We start from the raw sequence: 14,011 nt of genomic DNA on the forward strand, positions 1-14,011 counted from the left end.
TTGGCATTAAAATTAGAAAGATCATATCATGGGGAACATGTGTATTAAGTTTCAAGTTGATTGGACTTCAGCTTCATCAAAAACTACCTCGACCAAAAACTTTAACCTGAAGCGAACGGACGCACAGACGGACGAACGGAGGCACAGACCAGAAAACATAATGCCCCTCTACTATCGTAGGTGGGGCATAAAAACCTGACAATCCTGATCACTTTATTACTATTGGTATTGTATGAAAAAATAGAAGGGTCAGGTATTACAAACTTTAATGATAAACAGCAAGTAAAATTAGGAATTAAATGACAAGGAATCATTGAATTAAATAAATAAATAAATAGCATAAACAGTAAATAAAATTATCAACAGCTTTCCATTTTACATGTTTAACATGATCATAACAGAAATTTTCATTGCACATTTTGCATTAAAAGCATGATACTGTAGGTCCATATATCTCCCATACTGGAAACTGTTGTATGTGAATTCACTTTAAATTTATCTTCCTTTAACCACCCAAATCAGCTTCAGCTTTTGTACAGTTTAGTTAGAAATTTATCAACGTTCAACTTCTTTAGGTCAACTGGTGTCTTCAACTAAAAAAAAGCCAAAAATATTAATTGCTTACAACACAGACATGGACAGTTAGTTTATTAATAAGACTTGTTTAATCAATTGAACACTTTTTGTACTGTACAATGTGTTGAATTTTAATTTAAAAAAAATGATTGAAGATTGTTAGCCTAATACATGTACATGTAATACATAGATCTAGCATGTTTAGGGGCAAATTTTATGAAATGATAAATAGCATATAAATCAATACTTACAATTTAAACAAATATTTATTTTTACTTTATTTCACTTATTTTCCTAAATTTAGTGTATAACTTAATTATCAAAGCAAAGCTTGTTTGTTACTATTGAGGACCGTTATGTTGACCTTCAACTGTTTTGGACTTTTTTTGTTGTTGTCTCATTGACATATTCACTCCATCTTCTTTTATTCAAACCTTAAAAATCATAAACAATAACTACGGCATAATTTTAAAACTAAGAGATAGCCAAATTACTATTTTTTTGTTTTAAATTTGACGTCAATATACAAAGACCCCTTTGGTATGTCTTTTCAATAAAAGTTCTTACAACATGCCAACAGTATTTTATCTGTTATTTTTTATCAAATAAGATGTACTATTAAGATTTTCGTCTTTAAAATCTTTGCCAATTCTTACAGAAAACCTATCATCTGTCCCAGTTATTATGAAAGATAAAACTTTTAGTTTTCCTGTTTCAATGTGAGCATGATTTTGTGATCAATTTTGTTCAATCTTTATTCTTTTTACGTCTCAAACACATATTCTCTTACAAATTTTTAACATACTTTTCCACTTTATACACATTTGTAGACATTTTCCAGTGTAAGCTGTTCAACTGCATTTCTCATTGACAGCTAGTAATGTTAACTGTATATATAAAATGTATGTTAAAATAACTAAATACCCAATCTTTCAACTGTTTATTGCTACTTTCAGATATCTTATGTTTCAAACAGTATGACAATATTTGTATTTTTAATTGATATAAATATTTACCTTTCTTGATTTAGGTCTAGATTCTGTATCCTGTAAAAATATACATAATGTAGATGTAGACATGACACCTATATTTCTTTAACATGTTTAATACAGATTCATCATATTTTTTATGAGATTTAGAATTATTGAAAATAAGCTTCAATTATTTCAAAATTACTGATTATTCTACAGTGAAAACCACTAGACTGATCCCTGTTTATATTTAAAAAAATATTAACAATGCATCTTTAGAGTAAATTAGCACATGAAATTCAAACAAAATCTGAAGTCACAAAAATGTCTCAATCCATTTTACTGTTTATGGAATCACCTTGTGTCCGCATATTCAAACTGTAAAGTGGCATTTTGTTAGATAAAAACATAGTTTAGTAGACTTCATAAGTCATAGTCACTACATTTTGTACTAGTTTTTGTTTTGATTTTTTTTTTATTGTGATTTTACTTGTTTGTTCAGTTGTCCCTATAAAAATACGAAAAGATGAAGGTTTGCGTGTGTGGACAGTTAAGTATTTACTTTGCAGGTCTGATACTTTCATATGTTAAGAGCCTATTATCCACAGAAAGTTCGTAAGTGGTTGAAATAAAAACATTGTTCAGTAATCTTGTCAGTTCTTGTAATAAGGCTTTGGTTTAGTTTAATTATGTATTCAGTGTAGACACCTTATTTTCCTGTTCTTCCTAAAGATTACATTCATAATTTGCCTAGTTTCAACTTTCAGGGATAATCTTTCACCTAGATGATCAGGATATATTCAACCTCTTACAATAAAGGCTAAAGTCCATATCTTTTATATATTATTTTTCAAAGGGAGAAATTGTAATAATTACCATTTTATTATCTTCTGATTCATCCCTGGGTCTCTTGCTTCCAATTTGTATTCTATTACAGTTTCCATCTTCCTGAATGTTTGTTAGGTTTCTCTTGACTTTATCAAGCAGCTGCGGAGATTTACCACAACTTTGGGGCGTGGAACTTAATCTTGGACTTCGTCTTAAATTTGTGAATTCACTTAATGTTTTCTTGGGTGTTCTTTTAGTCTTTAAAATCTTTTCTGAAGCCTCAGTATTTTTTTGTTCATTAGTAGATACAAAGTAAAGACCACTACCACATTTCATAGAAGCTGTTATCCTTTTCTTTGGAGGAGTCATTATATATTTACCAGTCAACTGAGTATTTTTGCTAGAACTACAAATAGTTTCAGTTTCTCCATGTGATTTAAATGTCACTGGTTTTGAGGTAATTTGGCTCGATACTGGATCCTTGTTTGATATTGTTTTGTTGGGTGAATTCTCATCTACTGATGTTCTTTTTTCGTATACTGTTACATTTGGGGAATTCACAAGCGTAGTGTCACTTACATCACCAGAAATATTCTTCCACGGATTTTCCCAATCGCCTTCAACATCAATATCTGAACTACCAGTTGACAATTCATTGTCGCTACATTGTGAATTGACCAATTTTTCAACAGCTTTTGTTTTACATCCAGATTTATTCATCATGTTCATATCTGCCTTTTTAGCCATAGCGTTAATTTGTTCAACCTCTGAAGAACAAGTGTCATTGGAACTATCTTTTGTAAGATGGATATCATAAAAGACCGGCATTAACGGTGAACCATCAATGTTACCAGTACCAACTGGCGGCTTTGGTGTAATATTTCTTAATTTACCTGGACTAGATACTTTTGAAGATGAGGTAGTTTTCCGATCAACAGAATTTTTCAAATTAATATGAGTATTCAGTGGTTTCCCTAAAAATTTGTCATTCTTTGGATTTAAACCAAACTGACCAATAAATTTCTGGCAAGAAGGAGAAACATTAAATCCTTGATAGTCACTGGCTAACTGTTCAACAGGAGTTCTTGCACGAATGGGCAATTCATTATGTAAATGTCCTTGCATTGGAATTTGTGACTGAACTGAAGCCTGACTTTCAGTTTGTTCTGGTCTATCACCAAAACTCTGTGAAGAGTTCCTACTTTTAGTTTGAACTGGTTTTACATTAAAATTTTGCGATGAGTTCTGGTTTTGTCCATCTTTCAGTGGTATTTGAATAATAATATCTGTACTGTGTGGTCTAACATTCATGACTTGTCCATTGTTCATGTGAACATTTCCGCAAGCATCTGGGATCAAATCATCATCAGTTGAAATAAAATTGTTCACTTTGTCTCTCTGTACAATTGTAACATTTTCTTGTTGTTTTCTCTGAAATACAGCACTATTCCCATCTTCACTTTCAGTTTCACTTAATGGTCTATAGATAGATATGTCTTTTTGACCAATATTCAAACCAGATATGTCACTAAAATTTACACTTTTGGTTTCAATTACAGGTCTATAAATAGATGTGTCTTTTGTCACACTAGAAATGGCACTAAAATTTACAACACTAGAAGGTCCCATTGGCTCATCAGCAGTTCTTTTACTAGACTTGATTTTTGGAGTTAGTATATCTCTTGTTGGATAAATTCTGGCATCATTTTCAGTCTCATTTCCAGAATCAATTGCAATGACATCAGGTATTATCTGTTTCATAACAATTGCAGGTTTTACTGGTTTCTTTCCTCTTTTTGACTGAGTTACATTTTGTTTCTGTTTTCTTTGTTTCTGTTTGCCATTGTTTACAGAGACTGCTAAAGGACTAGAATTAGACTTAGAATCAAAATTCAAGGGTCTCATATGTACAATTTTTGTTCCAACAAAATCTGATATTGGTGTTGCTGTATAAATAGCTTGGACTGGTGGGCTGTTTGGAACACCATTTAAATTAGGAGTATTAATATGCTGAATTATGTTTAAGCTGTCACCTGAAACTTGTTTGACTGGTGATTCTAAATAATCAGAATTTGGTGTATAAATTATATTATCAAATTTAGATGGAGGTGTTCTGGCATGCATTACATCTGTACTGGCTTTTGGTATCTGTCCCATTTCATTTTCATCTGCAACTTGTTCCGTTACCTTTTGAACAGTTGGTGTCAAAACTATGGGATCATTAAGCATAAAATTGTCATTACTATTTCCATCCAACGTTGGCATTGAAAGGATTTGCGCTATTGGTTGTGGCGATATTGTTCTTTTATTCATACAAATTTTAGAAGATTTACCATTAGGTGCTAAATTTTTTGAGCTTGTTGGAACATTGTCAGGAATTATTACTGTATTTGTGCATTCAGAAAAATGTGTATTCATTTTAAGAACACGACCTAAACATGATGGTCCAAGCTTTATAATTCCTGAGGGCGTCTTTTCTTCAATAGTGCTAGCATTTTTCAGTGGCACATGTCTGAAGTCCTTAGAAGTTGGTGAAATACTACATAGAAAGGTTTGTGGTTCAGATTGTGATGTTTGTTTACTAGCATCAGATTTCTTTCGATTAGATGCAGGTGTTTTTCTTGAACTATTCCCTGACTTTGCTGAAGGAGTTCTTATAGGAGTCTGTTGAGATTTCCCACCTTTCTTTTTTCCTGTGGGAGTCTGTATGATTCCTGTAGATATTTCCTTGGTCTTCTCTTGTCCACAATCCTTTTTTACCTTCTCTGGGGATGCAATCTTTATCAATGCTGATAAATCTAAAAAAATACAGATTATAAAGTGTCTGGTCATTACAAACAGTAAACATATTTATTTGGTATAGTATTTAATCCATACTGTAGCTATACATTTTATGTATAATAACTTATTATGGAAATTTTTGTTTTATTGTTTCCTGTCATATGTTCATGCTTTTGGAATGAAAATATAGAGAAGAAATGTGATGAAATATAGAAAAAAAATTATTCCAACAGAGAGAAAACCAACATTGTATATCATATAAAAAAGAAGATGTGGTATGATTGCCAATGAGACAACTGTCCACAAGAGACCAAAATGACACAGACATTAACAACTATAGGTCACTGTACGGCCTTCAACAATGAGTAAAGCATTGTATATTCCATTGATAAAAAAATGAAATGTTGTTCTTTTGTAAACCTGGTCTGTTCTTTTACTTTCATTCCTTCTAAAACTGATCTTACTGCCAAATAAAATGCTTGTTTAAAACCTTCCAAAGCAGATTTGCTTTTGTGTGTTAATCTTTCTTGAGTTTAATGTGTACTTCCAGTGAAATCTAATGATCAATCATTAAACTTAATTTAGAGAAGAAAAAAAATATACCAAGATAACTGACCAAAGAAGTACGTCTGGTACACAGAGAAGGCACTTTCAAAATTGGGTGACCAACTATGGATACATATTTTGAATTACACTTTTTTTAACACATGTATGAGATAAATCATAATATATTGAATTTTGCAGTTATCCAGTAATCAGCCACAGAAAAGTATGAGACAAAAAAAGTACTTGACATTTTTATCGCAATAATTGCTAGTACATTGTTTTCCATGAAAAATAAATGAAATTATCCATAAGTATTGAGCTAGTTATTATCTCCCTTGAAAATTTAGCCCATGGTCTTTAATGTATCAAAAAAGCTTCTAACTGGAGTTTTGTTTTCTTAGTCCAGTTATTTACCATGTTTATGTTAAACTAGAATATGAACATTTTCCAATTGCATAAATTTTTGTCATAAACCTATCTTCCTTAGACCTTAACGCTTTTTATTTTCTGTTCAAGAACCAACATATTTTCCCAGATACTTTATTTCACTTTAGCCCTATCTAGCCAACCTAGGAACATTTTATTTACACAATTTTCTAAACTTTATTATGTAACCATCTAAGGGAATAAATAAAACATGTTTGTAAAATTACAGTCCAGATATTTTTCTACTTGCAGAAGTCACAAAAATGAATTGCTTAAAAAAATTAGTTGGTTCACAGTAAAATTATGAGAGGATAAAATGAAGTGAACATGTAAGAGGTTTCTGATTACCATTTCTGAACTTGCAAATAGGATAATTTACCTGAAGACCATTTAGAAGCTGATGTAGTAATTAAAGGTGATGATTTTGTCCCTTTGTTGTCATTCTTGGGCTTGAGAGGATTACATCTAATCTGTGGTCTGGGTGTAAGCTTTTTATCTTTTGGTTTACCAGCTATTGGGGATCTGGTATCCTTACTTTTGGCTGTGCTGTTTTGGGAATCTTTCTTCACAGGTATTTCTATCGCATTTTTTGAAGATGGTGATGCCTTTTTACTATTTTTTGGAGACTTTTTTGTTTTATTAGAATCTGACGAGACTACTTGCTGTGATGGTAATCCTATATCTGATTCTACATTATGCACAGATGCTGAGTCTTCTATTTGTCGACAGTCCTTTTTCTTTTTAGATTTGGAAGACTTTTTTTGTGATTTGGGTGATATTTTTTGGTTATTTCTATTAGATGGTGTCTTTGGAGATACTTTTTTGTTCTTCCTCAGTGATCTGGTATAAGCATTTGTTTGTCTTTCATTTGCTTCTTCCTGAAACAAAAGATCAAGAATGTTAACAAATAGAAAATTTATCAAACATGTAAAATTCAATCTAAAATACAGTAATCCCACTGTCTATAATCATTTCCCCCTAGGAATATATGAACCATAATTTGCTATTGGGCTCGTTTCCTATAACTATAGAAAAGTGATAAAAATGTGTATTACTGTAAGAAAAGTAGTAACTACATCTAAAGATGCCTTTATTTTTATCAACATACAAGTGTATGCTACTCTTCCCTAGAAAAAAAATTGAAATTAACAAATTTTAAAGATTATACGACCGTATTTTTGTGTCGTTTCTCGCGTTACTTTTCGCTTCCGAAGTGCATAACGCTGACTGATTTATAGATAATCGTCACCGGCAAATTCATAACTTTTGCTTTCAAATAATAAAGAACATCGACCAATAAGAAGAGTCAGATGAAAATGCCGAGAACTATAAGTATTTCTGTAGCAGGTGTAAGAAAACTAGCGTTACTTTGGTTTCCAATTTCGTAACGCAAATTTTAGATGATGTAATCTGCTTTGTTGTAATAGAATTCTTTATAATATGAACTCTCGTGAGATGTTCAAACAGGTAAATCAGAGATCGTTTACATTCTAGTTTTGTTCTTCGTAATAATTAAGTTAGAAAATGACGTTATCGTTATGCGTTACATTCCAAACGAAACAGAAGTCCAGTTATTTCCTTTTTTTTATTAAAATTGTTTTTGTCGTTAAGTTCTAATCATTTCCAGTCATACGTGAAACATGTGACTAACATGTGATCACGCTCTTACGGCCGGATGTATGAAATACTAGGTCTAAACATTGATTTTGTTTCCAACGGGATGTTAGCAAACATAATCTGTAGACTTGTTTTGTCTTGTTTAAAAAAGGAAAATACAATTTTTAAAGAGATTGCGCCGGGGGTCTATTATTTTTCCTATGTGCATAATGTTACAAATGTACATACGATCTTGTGTGAAAATAAATTCCCAATGACTTGACAAAATTGATTTCAGATTTGACAGACGTTATAACACACTTTGTTTCCTGATAACGATGTAAAGGGTCCTTGGAAAATTCAATAGACATTACGACTCTTATCATTGTGCCGATGATCGTAAGATTGATTTTGCTTCAGCAGTAAATATTACTGGATATTTTAGGTGAATAAAGATAATTTAATAAAAAATACATGTTAATATACCGTTACACTTGGAATGTACAAAGTTGGTATCAGACTACACGAAATCTGTCGGACCGTCGGACAAATCCGGTGAATAATGGATCGGTCTGGTAAAATTTTGTTGAATTCCAGTCCGAATGTCCGGTGTTTTTTTTTCATGGATTTTTCTAACATTCTAGCAAAATTGCCAAACCATCTCAAATTCATTTTCATCTTTATTATTCATCACAGCGATGTTTATTTTGTTCAACCGCTAGCTTTATGTCGATCATCGCCAACCAGTGATGTGTAAATCCGGGTAAAAACATATCTGACTGTCAAAAACAACAATGGATGCCATCATTGGCACAACCGGAAATGTAAATAAAACCGGATCAGATTCTGGGAACGGATAAGGATAATTCCGGGTTTGCCGATTCAAATACAATAAATGAATAAAAATCCAAGCAGATCAAAAAATTTAGCTATAAAATATAACCACAAGAATTGAAAACCAAAAGATATACGAAAAAGAAATAAGAAACAGGAAATAATATTTTATACAGAAACTCTAAATTATGTTTAGTTCACAAACATTGTCAAAATCCAATAAAATGGGACATTACTCTTCAGTCAGAGCTCAGACATAAATAAGTCTGAATCTGCTTTTGACTCATAGAGGTCTAAATTTGTAAGTTTTAGGATTTGTCTCCCTTTAATGCAAGACAAAATACGACTTTAATAAGTCAAATATTGTTAAGCAAGAAATGATTGACCAAAATCAAAAAGTTGCAAATATCGACTCGTACAAGTCGATAAGTTACCAAAATTGGTTAACTTCAAGACCCACGCATATTTATAAAAAGGTCATGCATCTAAATCAAATAATGACAACATTGAAAGCCAATGCTTTGTCTTCTAAAGAAAAATATGAATGAGAGGCTAAAAAATGGGGGAATCATGTTAATTAACCTTACAATGCAACCACCTGGATCCACACTTAATGAGGTAAAACATCTGTGTTAAGTAAGGATGTTCAATTAGATAATTAAATATAGATAGCTCAAGTCCTTGTGAACTCTCAGACAGGTTTTTGCTGTCATAGGTGGTGTACTTTGGCCACCAAGTCAAGTTAAGTTTTTTCATCAACATAAATAGACCTAAACAAGTCTGTCATTTTCTGACTTAGATAAGTCTAAAATTGAAAACACATTTTTATAATAAATACATGTTTTGACTTCTTTAAGTCAAAAACAGAAATCGACTTGTTTATGTCTGAGCTCTGACTGCTCTTCACTGAAATGCATTCAAGCAATTGTGCACAACTTTCATAACAATATCCCCTCTTGTTACATCATTTTGTTTTAATTTGTGCATTTTGGGGAGGAGTAGGGCACAACAAAGTCATATGTTTGTTGTTTTTTGTCGGATAATATACAATTAGATGTAAAAAAAAAAAATTGGTCTGGTAAAATTTCATTCGGTCTGGTAAAGCTAGGATGCTTACCAGACCGAATGTCCTGTAAAAATAAAATTCATTCGCGTAGTCTGTGGTATCTTTGTCACAATTTTTAATTATTTTTTTTTTATTCATGTTTCTGCAAACACTTTTCAGAAACGCAATAAACTTGTCAAAGGAGAAGTAAACTTTTACCATGCATGACTTGAAAGGAAGTACTTTATTGATTTTAGCCCACTAAAGTAGGTTAAAATGTGGAAACCATGTAGATGGTGTACAGGTCACAAATATCACATGGTGCCTATTTTAAAGATTTTAATTCCAAGTTAAAAAAAAATTTCTTTACAGGATTTAAAGAATTTTACATTGCCAATGATTTGGAATAAATTGTATATAACTGGAATTTCAAAACCAAATATAAATACATTTTTTTGGCTAAAACATCAAGATACAACGATTATGGTATCCTGTATCAATGAAGAAAATATGGAAATTTCTGAATAAATTGTACTAATTGTTTTCAAAACAAGCACATATTTAGGAGTTTTATAATACTGTTACATTTAAGATGGATTTTAAGAAAAAGTATACTGTTCAGATTATTTTAAGCAGATTTTGCAATAAAATAAAACTAAAAAAATGCTTTCGGTTTCTTATGGTTTCCTGTCGCATTTAAAAAAAACTTTAATTTAACATTGAAAATAGATTTTAAATATTAACATGAAGCAAGTAACACTAGTAATCATGTTCATTTATGTCTTTTGAAATATATTGTGCAAAATAAAGAAAATAAAGATTGGTTTCCTGTTTGGTTTCCTGTCACGTAAACGGTGAATCAAAATGTATTATTTTTTTCTTGAAAAACTCAATTGTTCCATTAATACTATTCTAACACCAACACAACCCACAGAATAAAAGTTAAAGTTTTAGAACTTATAAAAAAGGATACAAAAAGAAACCAAAGGCCGAATACCAAATTATGGTCCATACATGTATATATTTGTTACAACTGTACAGAGGTGAAAAATCACCTTGATCTACATTATCTATAAAGTAGAAACTCACTCGGACTTCTAATCCATTCAAACCTCACCCTTAAGCTTAATAATCAGGTAGATGTATTTTGGTGCTATTGGTTCATTGGATGTCTGTCTAACTGATGTTTTCCCCATATTATTCACATTAAATATATATTCAAGATTGGAAAAAAATTGTATCTTTTCAGCTTTTTTGTGTAGTTTTGTGCAAATGTTATTTGTTTTTGATTATCATAACTTATTTAAAAATATTAAATGAAAAGATTCATTACATTTTATATCATTATTTTTTCTAAATTTCACCACAAATTCTGAACAAACCTGGCTTTTGGAAAGCTCTGACAGATTTTCTTCAAATGAAGAAAACAGCTGTTTAACATCTGATGGTAGTCCTTTAAATGTTTCAGTGGTATCTTCCATCTGTACTGTAAGAGGACTCGCCCTTTGTCCAACTGGTGTACTACTGTTTTCTGTTGCTGCTACGCCCTTCACAAATGTTATATACGAAGTAGATTTTGATACTGGATTAGAACCTGTTGTCACTGGAATAGACTGGTTTGATGGTGTACTGATAGCGGAAGAAATGTTATTTGATGTCGGGCCAGTGTTGTATGACGGAGAACATATTATGCTTGCAGATGGCAATGAGTAATTTGATGCTGATGATACCAGATTTTGATCAGAAGTCAATGATACAGAGGATGTTAAACATTTTGATGATCCAGACTGGCTGACTACTTCTGGATCTATTGACTCTTGGTTTAACATGGTTGATAATGATGGTTGTAAACACACAACAGATCCAGATGTTGATGTAACAGAAGTTGACTGAGATGATAATTCAAGTCTAGAAGATGATGATATTGTCACTGTTGGTGTAATACTTGATGATGTTGAAGTGTGAACAATTGAAGAAGTCATATTTGAAATGACAGAAAAATCTGTTGGAGTATTTAAAGTTCTTGTGTGAACAGATGAGTAACTTTGTAAAACTGCATTTATTGAATCCTCACTCACATATTTATTCTCAAAGCTTTTCTCAAAACGTGTTTTAGTCGTCACAATAGGAAATGAAGGTGTAAAGTCACATTCAGCGCTATTGATAGGTTTAAATCCAGAATTTATAGTTGTATTATCACATGTTTGATAATTTGCCGTAGTCACTGGTAATAAAGGTGAGACAGTGGACACCATACTATGGACCTCATCTAGTCTGTTATCTGATGAACAGGAACCAGCTCTGGAATCTGAAATTTAATAAAATAGCCATTTTTACATTAGTTTCAAGGTATAAATGACCTATCAGTTTGCCACTTAACTTCTTTCTAAAGGTTTTATACAAATATTTTTGACCTTGCATCTATTTATTAACAAGTGAAAATTTAAAAAAAAGATCTTATTATTGAATTGACATAATTGGTAGCCTCCTACATCATTTTGTCACTGGTTAAAATTTGTTTCATTAGCTATCATACCATATTCTCTTATTAACCATCAAATGTAGTTATTACTCATTGTAAATGAGAAACTATGAATTGTTGTCACCTGTACTAAAACATTTGTATCATAATCCCATTATTTAAGATGTGAATTTTTTTTTTAATTCCAAGTCAGTTCATGAATTTAGGATCAATAATTAGTGTCCTCACTCATCATCCATATCATAAACTATTAGAAAAGATTCTCAACCTTTACTAACAAAATGTTGATGTCTATCAGTGTTTTCCATTCGGCATTTAAGCCGGGTGTGCCGACCACCTTCTTTTGAAAGCCGACCACCTTTCGATTTTAGGAGGTGGTCGGCTTTTTTTTCAAAATCCGGATTTTTTTTGGTTCCGTACCGTTAAAATTTGAATACTAATCCCGCCTTTGACAAAGATGGCGTCCAATCGTCAAATTTCAATGTTTTCATTAATCAATCAGGGGAAAAGAAAGGCAGATGACGATGATGATAAAGAAAATACTAGACCAAATAAGTTAAATAAAATTGATAGTAATGTTGAAGTTGTGGAAATTGAACAAAAATCAACCAAACAACGGAAAAGACACGCTAGTGAAGACAAATATGAGCAAGACTTCAAATGATTTATACTATAGTCACAGAGGAAGGATACTACTGTTCTGTGTGCCAAAAATACGGCACAAAAGCAAGAAACAGGACAGAAACCTTGATCGAAAGGCCTTAAATCCATGCTGATGCATAAAATTGTAAATGAAAGAAGAGATAAAAGAGATAAATTTTTGAAAAAATAAAATCAAATAATATTTGACAATTAATATGACTACTTCTATTTATGTTTGTTCAACTCCATTAACATGATTAAATGTGAATATTATACTAATCTTTATTTCTGTGACCCCAGCGTGCACCCACAGTAAATTAAAAAAGGATGGACATTTAAAAAAAAACCACCCGGTTGCAAGTTATTTTTTTAAAACACCCACCTTACCTTAGTGAAAAAAGGAAAACACTGTCTATGTTCATTGAAACCTAGAGTGACATCTTTAATCTTAAGAGACTGCAAAATATTAATTTAATTTTATAACTTATTTTGTTCTAATAATTAGCTCATTTTTGTGTATGACGTCATTTACCAGATAGAGGTGATCGCCTGTATCCCTGCACTCTAAAAGTTCATCAAGCGTCTTAGTGATCATCATTGTGCAATTTTGAGAATTCAACTTGCTGAATATTTCATGCAACATAGCATCCTAGTTTTCCTACCACTTGCTCAACATAAAAACAGAAGTGATGATGCTCCTAAACGCATGTATGATGTTCACTAAAACCTGTTTTTGGTGGAAATGCATCAAACTTGAAAGTTGTCTATTGTCCCTAGAGGGTTACATATACATTTGACCAGATGATACAAAATTTGTTTAAGGAAATGGAAGCCATGAAATAATGAATAATTTTTATTTGATTGTTCATTGTCAAATGTGAACATGCATCAGCCTTTTATTCATGTAGCAATTGTTTCAAATGCTGCATTTGTTTTTTGCTTACTGGGTATTTCTTTTTACTATTGTTTCAATTATTATTATTTACCTTCATGAAATAGTTTGAACAATGAATCAAACACAGCGTCTCCTTTGGTCATATCAATGACATCATTAATCTGGTCACCAGTCATCTGGGTTTCCTGAAAAAATATCCACATGTATAGCTAGTTTGCTATAAAGAAATCGTTGTTTTGTAAATGCTTCTTTTTAAGGAAACATAACTTCATTATCTGTCAGCATGCTTAGCTATTTCTTGATGACCAGCTTTGTTGGTGGAGGAATCTAGAGTACTGTGAAAGTACTTTTATTTGTGGGGTACCAATTTTCGTGGTTTTAGTGGATGA

General features: G+C 31.7%; 1 protein-coding gene across 1 annotated transcript in view; it reads right to left on the bottom strand.

The window, feature by feature from the left end:
* Positions 1 to 317: 317 nt before the first annotated feature.
* LOC139490991 (serine-rich adhesin for platelets-like) overlaps positions 318 to 14,011 on the bottom strand; it is a 30,739-nt gene continuing 17,045 nt past the window's right edge. Inside the window, exons 7-12 of the mRNA XM_071278183.1 lie at positions 13,714 to 13,807; positions 10,986 to 11,911; positions 6,508 to 7,006; positions 2,424 to 5,173; positions 1,593 to 1,622; positions 318 to 593 (exon numbers count right to left, since the gene is read on the bottom strand). Coding sequence (XP_071134284.1) covers positions 525 to 593; positions 1,593 to 1,622; positions 2,424 to 5,173; positions 6,508 to 7,006; positions 10,986 to 11,911; positions 13,714 to 13,807 — 4,368 coding nt within the window. The 3' untranslated portion in view covers positions 318 to 524. The remainder of the gene's footprint in view (positions 594 to 1,592; positions 1,623 to 2,423; positions 5,174 to 6,507; positions 7,007 to 10,985; positions 11,912 to 13,713; positions 13,808 to 14,011) is intronic.

Source organism: Mytilus edulis, chromosome 10 (assembly GCF_963676685.1).
Source record: "Mytilus edulis chromosome 10, xbMytEdul2.2, whole genome shotgun sequence".
Lineage (NCBI taxonomy): Eukaryota > Metazoa > Mollusca > Bivalvia > Mytilida > Mytilidae > Mytilus > Mytilus edulis.